This window comes from Castor canadensis, chromosome 17 (assembly GCF_047511655.1).
Source record: "Castor canadensis chromosome 17, mCasCan1.hap1v2, whole genome shotgun sequence".
NCBI lineage: Eukaryota > Metazoa > Chordata > Mammalia > Rodentia > Castoridae > Castor > Castor canadensis.
Genome location: NC_133402.1, coordinates 68,568,331 through 68,582,957, shown reverse-complemented (window position 1 = coordinate 68,582,957; position 14,627 = coordinate 68,568,331). Strand labels below are relative to the sequence as shown.

General features: G+C 51.5%; 1 protein-coding gene across 2 annotated transcripts in view; it reads left to right on the top strand.

Annotated features, from left to right (window-relative positions):
* Positions 1 to 792: 792 nt before the first annotated feature.
* Wwtr1 (WW domain containing transcription regulator 1) overlaps positions 793 to 14,627 on the top strand; it is a 103,458-nt gene continuing 89,623 nt past the window's right edge. For both annotated transcript variants that reach the window (XM_020156329.2, XM_074059599.1), the window contains exons 1-2: positions 793 to 1,066; positions 1,258 to 1,732. In XM_020156329.2, the coding sequence (XP_020011918.2) occupies positions 808 to 1,066; positions 1,258 to 1,732 (734 nt within the window). In that variant the 5' untranslated portion in view covers positions 793 to 807. The remainder of the gene's footprint in view (positions 1,067 to 1,257; positions 1,733 to 14,627) is intronic.

Here is a 14,627-nt window from a genome sequence, read left to right as displayed (position 1 = left end):
CCCAGGGGACCCCGGGACCCGCCGCCGCGCCCCGGCCGCCCTCGGGCTTGGTTTCGGTCCACAAGCCCTGGAGGAAACAGCTCGGGCACTTTCCCTTTGATCCCGCCCCAAGTCCCTGGTCAACTCAAAGGAATGCGATCCGGGGCCCGCGGGAGCCCGAGGACGGGGGCGGGGGCCGGCCGCGCTCACCCCCAGAGCAGCCTGGGTCCCCGGGGTCGCCCGGAGCGAAGGGGGGGCACGGAGGGCAGGAGGAGGGAGAGGAGGGCGAAGATGAGGGGGAAGGAAAGGCGAGGTGGGGGGAGGGGGAAAAAAGGGAGGGGGAAAATGAAGGAGGAGGGGGGAGAGAGGGGAGGGGAGGAGGACGATGAAGATGGGGGAGGGGGAGGAGGAGGATGAAGAAGAGGGGAAGGGGAGAGGGAAGGAAAGGGGGGGAAGGGGTAAGAAGAGGAGGGGGAAGATGAAGATGGGGAGGGGGAAGAGAGGAAGGGGGAGGAGGATGAAGAACAGGGGAAGGGGAGGGGAGAAGGAAGGAGGAGGAGGATGAAGAGGGGAAGGGGAGAGGGAAGGAAAGGGGGGAAGGGGTAAGAAGAGGAGGGGGAAGATGAAGATGGGGAGGGGGAAAAGAGGGAGGGGGGAGGAGGAGGAGGATGAAGAATAGGGGGAGGGGAGGGAGGAGGGGCAGGGGCAGGGGCAAGAAGGGGAGAGGGAAGATGAAGATGGGCAGGGGAGGGAGGGGGAGGATGAAGACGGGGGAGGGGAGGAGGAAGGGGAGGGGCGCGTGGGCGGGGCCGCCCGGAGGCGCAGCTCATGCATAATTCATCGGCTCCACTTTCGGGCCCGCCCCTTTCCCGGGGCTGGGAGTTTGTTCCCAACTTTGTTTATGGGACAGTCCGGGAGCCGCGCCGTCTGCCTGTCGCGCGCTCCTCCCCGCGCAGCGCGAGCTCCCGAGGCCGCTCGGGGGATGTGAGCGCCGAGGCCCCTGCGCTGCGGGACACCGAGTCGGCGCGGGCTCCGCGCGCCCGGGACGCACCGGGATCCCGAGGCCCGACGGCGGCCGCGCGCCCAGGTACCCCGCGCCGCCCTCCCCGCGCCGCCGAGTCGGGGTCCCCAGGGCCCCGAGCGGCCTCGGCCTCGCGGCCCGCTCCGGGCGGCTCTTTCTTCGGGCAAGAAAGTTGCCCAACTCTGCAGGCCGCCAGGCCCGCTGCCCCGCCGGTGTCCCTGCCGACTCTCATTTTCTCTGTCCTCCCCCCTCTCCAGCCCCCGATTTGGAAGAAGCGGCCGACCCCATCGCCTGGCAGAAGATGAACCCGTCCTCCGCGCCCCCGCCGCTCCCGCCGCCCGGGCAGCAAGTGATCCACGTCACGCAGGACCTGGACACGGACCTCGAGGCCCTCTTCAACTCGGTCATGAACCCCAAGCCCAGCTCGTGGCGGAAGAAGATCCTGCCCGAGTCCTTCTTCAAGGAGCCGGACTCGGGCTCGCACTCGCGCCAGTCCAGCACCGACTCGTCGGGCGGCCACCCCGGGCCGCGGCTGCCCAGCGGTGCCCAGCACGTCCGCTCGCACTCGTCGCCCGCGTCCCTGCAGCTGGGCGCCGGCGCGGGCGCAGCGGGGAGCCCCGCGCAGCAGCACGCGCACCTCCGCCAGCAGTCCTACGACGTGACCGACGAGCTGCCGCTGCCCCCCGGCTGGGAGATGACCTTCACGGCCACCGGGCAGAGGTACTTCCTCAAGTAAGTCCGCGCTGAGCCCGGCCCGGGGGGACACAGGCGCGACGCCCGGGGCGCGCGCGTGAGTGTGCGTGAGAGAGAGGTGGTGCCTGACCCACCTAACGTGCTTCGTCCCCAAAGGTCTGAGAAGTGGACGGTGTGGAGTGAGGCTCTGGGAGTTGAACTTGAAAAGGATCAGGACCCCTCCCCCCTCCCCCCCCCCCCCCCCCGCCGCAAAAAAAAAAAAGTTCTTCCATGATTCTGGATGTTCCAAGAGCTTCCGGACATGGGTACGCCTACACTTAGGGGAGAAAAAAGGTTTTGTGAGATTCCCATAAAACACATGGGTGACTTTGCCCAGAACCTGGACCTTCCTAGATACCAGACTCCCTTACTGATCACTGAAAGGCAGCCAGCTGAGAGTCGGGTTCATTGGGAGGTGACCCCAAGATAAAAGACGGGGACATGGGGCAGAAGAGGGGCTCTTGGTGGAGTAGGTGGTCTGTGCTCTTTAGCGTCTTGGGAAAAGCGAGCTGGAAGAGTGGACAGTGCCCTGTCGGCCTTACGGCTCCCAGCTGGGTGACGTAATGACCACACAGCGGTGATGTAATTAACCACTACCCAGGCAAGGAGTTGTGGGCTGGACCTACCAACTGTGTGGAAATTGGGTCAGGAGTTTTGTTGTGTTGTTCGTGGTAACCTACAGAAGCATCAGATCAGGTGTCTGCTCTGTCACCTTCTCTCCTGCAGGTCATTCCAGCTTTTTGATGTAGTGAATTTTACATTAGATTTGAGTTTTCAGTTTAGAGCATACAGGACAATTCTCAACTATTAGAAAAGATTGTTTTAATCGTGGCACTCTAAGATCATTGCATTCCTCTAGAGAAGCCAGGCTGGAACTTGAAATGTAGCCACTGAGGTCACAGGGTTCAAGCTTTCAGAGGCTCAGCTGGAAGCCCCGGCCCCTGGACCACCTGGTTCAGGACCTGGGCTGGGCAGCACTACCTACCACTCAGGTGGGCCCGTAGAAACTTGCCTCGGAGCTCATTTTAAAGCCTGATTCCTTTGGCAGAGTAGACTTAGTTGGAAAGTTATGCTCAGAAAGTTCGGAACGGTAAGACAGAATGTGCTACTTTCCAAGTTGAGTGAAGCACTTCTGCTGCTCAGGTCTAACGCTTCATCACTAGGAGAGGATCCAAGGATTGAACTCACAGTGATGGATGAGGTTTACTGGAGCCAAACCTTTGACTCACGTTGGTGATGAGTTCTTACTCCTTCCCCATCTCCAAGCTGTTGACATCTTGCGTAAGGAGTTTTGTTTTGTTTTTTTTTTGCTTCTGGGGTGGGTGTAATACTGAAATCCTGCAACAGGCTGGACAGTCCTTTCTTCCACCGCTGGTGTTTGCTGCATGGTTGAGTAACACTGTGGGCACTTCCTTACAGCTTAGATTTCTAAATGGCAGCTGGAAGTCAGGCACATGAGTCAAGGTCATATAGTATGACCTTTTTCTAAAGGTGATGGCGTTAGGTGACATTAGTCCAAACTAGTCAGTATTGTGTGTTAAGTTCACTTATTTAGGTAAGTGCAGTTTTGCATAGACCATGGCTTTTGTGAAAATGGACTTAACAATAAGTATAAATAGAGACTGTCTAATTTTCAAAAAATTGAGATTCCTTTTTAGTCTCAGATGACTTTAAACTGTTTGTGAACACACATATGTACGGTATATGACCAAATATATGTAATTATTAAAATATGAGGCAGGAGCTGAGCTTGCCTAATATCTGTGGAAAACTAGACAAACAAGACCTCAAACAAAAACATACTCCCTTTATGCATGTGTTTCAAATGACTAGAGTGGCTCAGAACTGTTTGTGATTAGGGGAAAATGGCAGCCAGCCGTGGGTTTAGAGAAAGTCTCTGTGGTCCATCTCCGTCTGTCCCTTCCAGCCACAACCACACCCCAACCCAGAACAAGGCATGTTCATGTCACTTTGCAGACCCCATGGGGGCTGGCCCCCTGTGAGGTGATCTCTGGACATTTTTGGCCAAGGACTAAGAATTAAAGAAGTGAAGTCACTGTGACTTTTGTCTTTTAGAGTAAGCAGTCTACCAAGAGTTTGCCGAGTTTCTTTCAGAGCTTAAAGTTCAGTTAAGGTAATTGTTACACAGCTCCCAAATGCGGGTGCTTTGTGGTGGAAGGAGAAGCTTCCACCACAAATGGCGGCCCTTGGCCCTGACTTAATTTTCTTGTAGCCTCTGCAGTCATTGGGTCTGTCATCTGTGAGCTGGGGCTCAGAGAAGAACCCCATTCTTGACAATGTTGGGAGCTGAGAGTATAGAATTCAGAAGTCAAATGATTTTAGAATTGACAAGGATCAATTTTTTTTTTTTTTAAATTTTTTTCACCAGGAAAGAAAGAGGCCAGGGGAGGGTGAAGACTTGACCTTGGGAAGGAAAGCCATGTGGTTATTGAGCAGTGGACCCTGAACTGGACCTCTGTATTTTTCCAGAGTAGGTCCCCTCTCCCACTTCGCCTGTGTCACTTCCCACCTGAGCAGTGACCTTTAGGGGAAGTGGGCCTGGGCAGCTGAGAAGCTTTAAACAATCTTCTATGATTTCCCAGGTGGGCGGTTCCTGTATAGATGATGTCATCACTTCCTGGTGCCCCCTCACTGTGACCTTTCCTGCTCCTTCTCACCTTTTCTGTGGTGTTCATGCATTCAAACCCATCTCAGAAAGCCGGCATTATTCCTCTTGCCCCCAAAAGCTCCCGAGCCAGGTGGGGCTGAGTCCCTGGGCCTTGACTTGAATTTTTTAGTAAATAATTTTGGGGTTCTGCGTTTGGTGAAATTTGTGGGAAGAAATTCGTTTTTGGCAGGGCGATCTGCGCAGCACAGATAGACTTGTGAGGATCTGGGGAAGGACTTCCTTCCCCAGGGCTCACAGGGATCTTAACTGTTTCTGCATTTAATTCTCTCTCTCGTTACCTTCTTAACCCCCTCTTTAAGATTTACCACCTTAAAACTTCGGGTATGAAAGGGAGGTTGTCTTTCCTTAAGCTGGCTTTCTATTTCCTTTCCCAAGTTTGTTGTTGAAATTATTTTCAGTTGGTCTGTTAGGCTACCTTTGTGGCTTTTTTTTCTTGGTGGCACTGGGATGCGAAGTAGGATCTCAGCACTTGCTAGACAGGCACTCTGCTACTTGATCCTCTCCGCCAGCCCACAGTGTCTCTGTCTTAATTAGCGGACGTTCACTGTGGAAGTGGTCACCCTGTGGTGTCTCACACGTGCATAAATTCATTGATCAGATTAACCCTCTTCCCCCTCCATTTTTCAGCAGCTTTCAGTGGGTTGCCTTGTGCCACCTTCATTCATGGACACAGTGTCTTTTGCTATTATTTATTCTTTCCTTCGTCCCCACAGGCAGTCACTGGATCACAGTCACGCTTTTGTATGTGTGGATGCATGTATGTGTGTGTGTGTGTGTGTGCGCATGTACCTACACGTATGTATTTTTTAGGTCTAGAGTCTGCATATGAGAGAGACCTGTGACCTTTGTCCTTCTGAAACTGGCTTACTTCTTAACATGATGACCTCTAGCTCCAGTTCCTGATGGTGTTTCTTGACTGCCCGTTTGGTAGTGAGTTGACGTTTGATTGCTTCTACAGTTCAGTGTTGACGTTGACCTTGACATTGCCAAAACCCTGTGCTTTGTCCAAAGCTGACCTTCGTGTTCGTAAATGGCTCTCAGAGTTGAGAGTCCACAGCCAGCACTCGTGTGGTTACGACTCAGGGGATGATGGGTCCTCAGGACGGATGGTTCGTTTCTGTGTGGGTTAGTTAGGATTGGACTCGGAGGTTTGTACTTTGAGTCTGGTTTAGGACTCCTGGGCCAATCCAAAGAGGATGTTCGCCATGGGTTCTCCCTGCTCTTCATCAGTTGTTTAAATTTGTATCACCTTTCAGTTTCTTCATATTTAAAAAAATTTTTTCTTTGTATTTGGGCCATAATTTTCTTAAGTTATTATCATTCTTATTATTTGGTGGTTCTGGGGTTTGAACTCAGGGCCTCACACTTGCTAGGTAGATGTTGTACCACTTGAGCCACTCACCAGCCGGTTTCGTGTTCAGTCTCGTGAACTATCTGCCCAGGCTGGCTTCAGGCCTCGATCCTCCTGGTCTCCACCTCCTGAGTTGCCAGGATTACAGGCGTGAGCCATGGCGCCCAGCTGAATAATTTTTGCAGTATTCCCCGTTGCCTTTTAATGTATTTGTGTATCATTTGCCTTCTTCTAGAAGTGCTTTTTCATTTCCTTCTTTTTTTGGGTTTTGTCCTCATTTTGCTGTGGCGCCTGCTTGAGTAACTCCTTAAGAAATGGTTTGTGGGGATAAAATTTTAAACCCTTTTCTATCTCAATATGTTTAAAGTTGTTCTAAATTTGTTTTTTTAAAATTTGTTTTATTTTATTTTTGAGACAGGCTCTCACTATGTAGCCCAGGCTGACCTGGAACTTGTTATGTAGCCCAGGCTGGGATTACAGATGTGAGCTAGCCTGCCCAGCTTATGTGTTTTTGCTTTTTGTTTTTTTTTTTTTTTAATGAGGGACTGGGGTTTGAACTCAGGGCCTTCACCTTGAGCCACTCTGCCAGCCCTTTTTTCGTGATGAGTTTTTTCAAGACAGGGTCTTGTGAACCATTTGCCTGGGCTGGTCTTGACCCTTGATCCTCCTCCTGCCTCTTGAAAGCAGGAGCCACCAGTGCCCAGTGCATTTATTTTCTCCATTCTGTTTTTGGCAGTACTGGGGTTGAACTCACGCTTTCTGCTTGCCAAGCAGGCACTCCACCACTCGAGCCACTCCAGCAGTTCATATTTATTTTCTTTAAAAGAAGTTTCTAATTCTTTTTCTGTGCATTTTTGAATGGCAATATTAAGTACGTCTTTTTTTCTCGAAGGCCTCGTGAGTAGACTAAGGACAGTGGTTCCTGTCTGCTGGCGGTGTGGAGGGTTAGGTAACACATTTAGAGCAGCGGTACAAAGCAAACCTTCAACAAGTTCCTTCTTGCCTCCCCTTTCCTCTCTCCCAGCTCACACACTCCTCCCAGCCAGTCAGACACAGAGACCTTGGCAGTGGGAGAGGTGGTTTGTCTCCTGGCTCTGGCTCAGGAGACCCTGATCTGGGATTGAAAGTCGGTTTTGAAGTTAAACTTAGGACTCAGAGTCAGTCTCCTTGTTTAAGAAACCTAAGTGGGACTTAAGTTCACTGCAGCACCGTGGGCAGAACATCCCAAGCCCATGGGAGGCCTGCCTTTGCGGTGCGGTGATCCGGCTTGTAGCTGCCAGTCAGGCCATTTTTGTGTGAGGGCGAAGGAGAGGGAGGAGGTGGAGAAGGGGAGGTGGTGGACATTGGTTGGTGGCCTGCTCTGTGCCACAGCGTCAGTGCCGCTGAGAGACAGCACAGAGACACTCTTTCCACTTATTTCTTGGAACCTCACAGCGGCCCTGTGAGCGGCCACATACGATTATCTGGTTTTATTGTTGAGGAAACTGAGGCTCAAGCGGTCCAGGAAGTGTCTTGGGGGTCACATAACAGGTGAGCGGCAGAGATGGGGTTAGAGTTGCGTGGTCCGAGACCTGTGGACCCGCCCTTTGTTACACTACCCATAATTAGGCGTTGGAATGAGGTCTCCCTGGTGGCCAGACGACCAGGAGGTAGATGTTCCACTGACTTTGCTTCTGACCTGGATCTGGGTGATCCTGACTGAACTCTGATGGCTGCTGTGCTTGAGATGAGGAGAACAACTGCACACACCACGGACGGGTAGCATGGCGATGGTGCTTATTTGTATTTTGTATTTTTTTTCAGTACTGAGGTTTGAACTCAGGGCCTACACCTTGAGCCACTCCACCAGCCCTTTTCTGTGATTTTTTTTTTTTCGAGATAGGGTCTCTTGAACTATTTGCCTGGGGCTGTCTTCCAACCGTGATCCTCCTGATCTCTGCTTCCTGAGTAGTTAGGCTTACAGGCGTGAGCACCGCATCCGGCTATTTTATTCTCGTCAGCATTCCTACCACAGCCAGGTGCAGGGGTGACCCCTATAATCCCAGCGTTCAGGAGGGAAAGTAAGGCAGGAAGAGCACAAGTGCAAAACCAGTCTGGGAAAGTTATGAAGACCCTGTTTCAAAAGAAAAAAGAAAAAAAATTTAAAAGGGCTGGAACGCTGGTCAGTGGTAGAGCACTCGCCTAGCATGTGCAAGTCCTGGGTTCAATCCCGACCTCACACGCACACGAGTTCCACCATCAACCAGTGCACACCACATGGCAGCGAACTCAGATGTGACAGGAGTGTGCCCCGTCCAAGTCAGGGTTGGGCACTTTACCGAGAGCTGTTGCCAAGGTTAGCTCGGTCATTGCTAGCAAGGCAGTTTCAGGAAGAGGAAGAGCCTCTGCCCCCACCGTCTTCGTGATCGTGGAGATTAATGGAAAATAAATTGTGCCTGAGGTTTGAGGCAGCATCGAGTCTCAGTTTGTTGACAAATCAAGACAGATGGAAACCGCAGCCTCAGACCTCATCCTTCTCTTCCTCTTCCTTCCTCAATTAAATACCTGATTGTGGGGACCATTTTTCCTGAAGAGGGTGATTGGGAAGACTGGTGACCGAGATGAATTCTGAGGGGCTGGTCCTTCTGCTGGGCCTGGGGAACCGAACCCTAGTCCTTTCAGGATCTTTGTGAATGAAGTTCTGGATCCACAGATTGGGATAGGTTGCGTGCCTTATCCAGGTCTTAGAGCTCGACAGTCCACATTACAGATGACAGGGTCCCCCATTAGAAACACTTATTTTTGCTTGCGCCAGTATTTCACAAACTTATTTGGGCTTTGAAGATTTTTATTCTAATTATCATATCATATTAGCAGCCCCTTGGGGAAGCTCTGTGGGCCGCACTTTGGCGACATTACGTAGCCTTCACTACTGCCTTTTTTTGTTTCCACTTCTGTTTTTATTTATTTTTTAATGTCTTTTATTCATATGTGCATACAATGTTTGCGTCATTTCTCCCTCCCCGCCCCCCACCCCGTCTACTTGTTTTTAAAGTTGAGAATTTTGCCGGGCACCAATGGCTCCCACCTGTAATCCCAGTTACTCAGGAGGCAGAGGTTGGGAGGACTGAGGCTCAAAGCCAGCCCTGGCCAAATAGTCTTTGAGATCCTATCCTGAAAAAAACCCATCACAAAAAAAGGACTAGCAGAGTGGCTTAAGTGGTAGAACGTCTCTGCCTAGCAAGTGTGAGGCCCTGAGTTCAAACCCCTAGTGCTGCCAAAAAAACCAAAAATTTAAAAATAAGTAAAGTCAAATTTCATGTTAGAAGTATGTTAGTTTTTACTTTTAGAGTGCTTTGTGAACATGTTGTATTTTCATCTCTACCTATCTGTATCTGGCTATATTTCTGTATTTCCGTATGTATTACCATCCATCTATCTGTCTATCCATCTACCTCCCCATTCATCTATCCATCCATCCATCCACCCATTTGCAGTGCCAGGGATTGAACCCGGGGACCTTCACATGGCACCACTTGAGCCATTCCCCAGCCATTGGTGCTTTGTGACTGAACACTCAGTCCCAGTGCTGACTGTATTGCCACATACCAGGACTGCAGACATAAGAGTTGTTAGAGCTCGGTGTCATTCTCCTGAGTGTGTTTTAAAAACTGAGCGTGCGTGCATGTATGAGAGAGAAGATGACAGACCACATGTTTACAGCCGCCATTTTGGAGTTATGGGTGATTTTTATTATAGTTCCTGAATTTGTCATTAAGTTATACAACAAACACATATTTCTGATTAGATAGAGATGGGTTTATAAAAAAATGCAGGTGAGTCAGGCGCTGGTGGCTCACGCCTGTAATTCTAGTACCCAGGAGGCAGAGATTAGGAGGATTGTGGTTGGAGACCAGCCCAGGCAAAAAGCAAGATCCTATCTTGCAAAATAAGCGCATCACAAGAACGGGCTGGTGGAGTGGTTCACGTGGTAGCACACCTGCCTAGCAAGCGTGAGGCCCTGAGTTCAAAGCCCAGTGCCGTCAAGAAAAGAAAATCTTAAGCAAGAGTCTCCGGACACTAAGCAGGTGTCGTAGGTTGTAGGGATTTCCTTCAGCTGTCCTTCCTGGACTCACTCACAGAGCAGTAGGACAGGAAGCGAGGTGGAGGAATAGGTGCAAAGTCAAGCTCACCCCGTGTCACTCTCTGTTCAGATGGGGCTGCCGCCCCCCGCAGCCTTTGCTCCGCGCCATCTGAATGCCGGCTTACAGGGAAGCATCAGCGCCCCTCTGCGTGCTTGCTCCTGAGAGAGCGAGTGGCTGGCTTTCCAGCCTTAAGCTGCCGCAGGTCTCTGGGGACACAAGGGGACCAGTCCCAGCCTGGCTCGCTGCCGGCCGCTGCCACGAATACGGTGCTGGGCACTGTGGCGTGTGTCCGTGACCGTGACCGTGGTGTCTGGGTTACAGGTGTGGATCCGGCGGCTGAGCTCAGTGTCTGTTGGTTTCTTCCACTGGCTTCAGGAGTTTGGCACAGGCCTGGAACCTATTGCCCTCTTTGCTTGGCTGACTCCTGTGCTCCCTGTAGGAATCCGCTTTGATTCCCTCCTGCGGGGTTCCCCTGACTGTGACCCCCAGTCTAGATCAGATGCTCCCGTGGCCCGAGTCTCCTCAGCCACTCCCACTGTTGGCTGGTCTCTCCTTGTCACTGCGTTGTGCCTCACTGTGTGGCGTTGTGTGACCCGAGCACAGTGTCTGGACATGGGGGTGCTGGCTGAGGAAGCGATCCTGCAGTGTTTTCCTTCAGCCGTTCACACTGCAGGTCCTCACTGGAGGCTGCCTTGCTCGGGTCGGAATTCCGCGTGTCTGCACCTGGGGCCGAGGGCGTAGAAGCCCAGCTTCAGACTCAGAAGGCAGACAGGGAAAGATGCACAGAGGATGGGTTTCCAGAGAACTCTGTGCCACCCCGCATCAAGAGAGCCTTGAGACATGGAAAGGATGGGGGGGCAGACACGCCTTCCGGAAAGGGGACAGGAGGGAGGCCTGGAGGCAGAGATGCTGAGGGTGTGTTTGAGGCCAAGAAGAGCCCGTCGACTTGGTGAACCGTAAGTGTGGCTGGTAGATGACTGTGCAAAGTACACCAGTCTTGGCTTCATCTGACCGTTGCCCCCTAGGTTGAGCTCTTCCTTGTTGCTCAGAGCTTGAAAGGGTTTGGAAATGATAGAAACTTCTGTAGCAGCTCATCTGTCTGTCTGTCCATCTATAGACCTATCCACCAGTGTGTTCAACCTAGCAACTGTAGTTCCAAGATGGTGGCCCGTCACCACAGATGCTGCCACTTCTGCTTTAAATGAGTAGCTTTGGGGTCCGATTGTTCCCAGTGCCCTGTCATGCTTTGGAGTACTTTCTCAGCTCCCTTGAGGCTGACAAACGGGGCACAGACAGAGCTGTGATTTGGAATCATTGTCACTCACCAAGGCCTCCTAGGTAGGCTGGGTCTCCTGGGGACACCCAGCCCAGGCATCCAGGTCCTCTCTCCCCGGATGTGCTTCCTCAGCTCACGAGTCAGTGTCTCCAGATGACTTCCTTAAGTGAAAAAAAAAAAACCAAACAAACCAAAAAAAAGGTTTTGAATAGGTAAATACATATAATAGTACAAAGTTGTGCACCGTAAAAACGCTTAACCCTCCTCCTGTCTCAACCAGGTGAGTCCCAGCATCCGTGTGTATCTAATTACTATTAGCAGGAGCGGGGTTTGAACTCAGGGCCTCACGCTTGCTAGGCAGGCACGCTGCCACTTGAGCCACTCTGCCAGCCACATCTGTGGCTAATGAAATCCATATTCAGCTATGGCCAACTCATTTTCAGTCAGCACAAACCTGTCCTGTTCTCCCTTTTGACTCAGTGTAGCTCACACAATTTATTCCTCCTCTTTATGTAAAGAAGTTTCTTTGTTTCTTTAAGACCTTTGCTTGGACATATTGTAACTTTTCTGCTGATCCCCTATTGATGTTTAAGTTGTCCCCCGCTTATTAGTGAATTAAAATCCCAGGTGTTAAACACTACTAGGAGGAAAATGGGAATCAGTTCTTCTGATCTTATCTGGATTTCGTATTTAGAGAGTCACAGTGAGTACCTTATCCAGAAATCTCTGCCGCCCCTGGTCTCCTCTCTGGTTTATTACTTAACTAGCTTGCCTGTTATCTCATTTATCGATCATCTCTGTTGGTGCTGTCAGTCAGTCTACCTGTCCTTCGCGAGTGTGTTCCACAGTCTGGCAAGTGCCCCGGACAGCTAGAACGGCCCCAGCCAAATGCAGTGGAGGGCATCCCGGTGTGCGGTGACCAGTCCTACGGTGGGGGGCATCGGTGATGCCGGTGTGCAGATTCGTGTGACCCGCAAGGAGCTGCGATCAGAAACCCAGAGTGTTCACAGACCTTTAGTTTTGGAGAAGGGGGAAAATGAAGAAAACAGAAATCTCAGTCAGGCGTGGACGACAGGTCCCTTGCAATCCTGGTGTCACTCTGAGGAGCAGCCCGCGCCCCTGCTTTCTAGGTGCAGCGTTGTGGGGAAGGACCCCACCTCGCTGTGTGAACAATCTAGGAACGGGGTCTGAGGTCAGTGATGGATAACTGACCTGGATGAGCTGTAGGATTGGGTACACACATTACCCTAATTGCTGCCACAGTCAGGACTGGGAGGAAGAGGACAGTGTCCACCCGCTGTGGTGCCCGGGACTTCTGCTGGTGGGGTGCTTCACAGTAAATCACGGCCGTGAAAATCACAGACTGGGCTCCTTCCGAATGTCGTCACTAGATTCAGGCGCACGTTTGCCTAACCTGTCTTTGTTGTTTGGTTTGCTAGAACCGACTGGCACTTGGCAAAAAGACACCTTCAGATTCCGTTGGGTAAACTCTCCTGGCCGTATTGGGTCTGATGAACCTGCTTGAGGTTGGACCCAGTTCAGCTAAGGCTCGTGTTGGTGTTGAAGGGCCATCTTGTTTGTTGCATTTCGCTCAGTTAGGAGCACCTGGTGGCCTTGCTGCAGGTTGGGATTTGTAGAGACATGTGAGTTTAATAGACGAGATTAAGAATCATAAAAGAAGCCATAAACTTCAGAGCCGTTCCTAACCTCAGTGCTGCTTTCTTAAGACGTTCTGCAGTGCCGCCGTCCTGCTCCAGCGGGTCCTTGTTTCATGAATCAGCCTGTGTAAGGACCTTGAACACACACAGGTTCTGTAATTGCATCACCAATACAGAGTTAGCCACTTGTGCTGTTTAACATAAAATCCAACCATCAAGTAACAGTGCAGAAAAACCCGCAGGCAAGAAACTGAGAAAAGAGGCCAGGCGCTGGTGGCTCATGCCTATAATCCCAGCTACTCAGGAGGCAGCGGTCAGGAGGGTAGTGGTTCGAAGTCAGCCCTGGGCAGGTAGTTTGTGAGACCCTACCTGGAAAAAACCCTAAACAAAACAGGGCTGGTGGAGTGGGTCAAATGGTAGAGGGCCTCCCTAGCAAGTTGAGATCCTGCCAAGTTCAAAACCCAGTACTGCCAAAAAAAGAAACCACTGAGAAAAGACGAGCTCCTTAAAGGTTGAACTGTGAGCTTTTAAGTTGAATCTCATTTTTCTAGAAGCTTAGGCTCTTACATAGGGTTTTGTCATCCTACCTGTAGTCTAAGGGAAGCTCAGCTCCTAGTCTTCCATTTCTGCTCTGAGTACGAGATCTCGAGGGCCAGGCTTGGGCTCTGGACCTCCAGTTCTCACGGGAGGTTGGAGGGCCGAGAGCCACGTGGTGCACAGGTGAGCCATCGATCGTCCTTTCTGTCTGTCTGCCGCCTTAGTTTCGGTGACTGGCAGGGAGCCCGTGATTCTCGGCAGTATTTAACAGCAGGAGCAGGGCGGCGTGCAGGCGTCGAGGCAGTGACTTGAAAGCCTGGGTCGGAACCCTTGAGCTTTTGCTGAAACCTGGCAGGTGAGTCGGGCAGCACAGCCAGCAGCCTGCTTTGGCCGTTAGCCTCGGCGAGGTGGGTCCGGTTTTGCCACCATGCTGTTCACTGGCCGGGCCTCGTTAATTGGTTGAAAGCATTAAAGGTGCACCTGCACCACCGTGTCCTGGCCCCTCGCCTAGTGCTGGCCAGGTAGAGCCGTGTCCGTGAGTCGTCAAGCGAGGTGTTGGTAGCGGGTTAGGTTCTGAGAGCTTCTGGAAGGCCCTTTAGTGGCCTGGTGACTGACACTTGTCCTGTGGAGCCGTGTTGGAGAACTGCAAAAAGAGAGTTCCAAGTGAGCAGGGAGGTGGTAACCGGTGTCAAGGGACCCAGGTGAAGTGAGGGGTCCTTTACTGACACTTAGCACACGTGAGTTTTTAAAACAATGTCTGTTCTACGCAGAGAGAGGAACTTCTGCCAGGCATAATAATAATAATAAAAAGGCATTTTGTGGAACAACATGAGCGCACGCTGCATCGTAAATAATATCTCAGGCCATGGAAATAGGAGGTTTCATTCCCATACTGCAGTACGAGCTTTAACATGAATGATTTAAAAACCTGAGTTTTCTTTGGTTTGCCAGTGACTTGTTAGATGAAATGAACCTGGCTCTGACTATGTCCAGACTTAGCTGGGTGTGGTTGTTCACCCCTGTAGTCCCGGCATTTGGGAGGCTGGGGCAGCAGTATGTGAGTTCCAGGACAGCCCGGGCTACGTAGCGAGACCCTGCGTTTGTCTTGAGACAAGCGATAAGACACAGACGACGTTGGGTTTTACCGATGGCTTTTTATTGCAATAAACCCAAAGTGCTTCATCGGCTGTAAGTTTTCTGGCTGTCATTTTCTAAGACTGGAGTGACATGTCTGACCCAGTCTGTGCTGCTTCTGACATT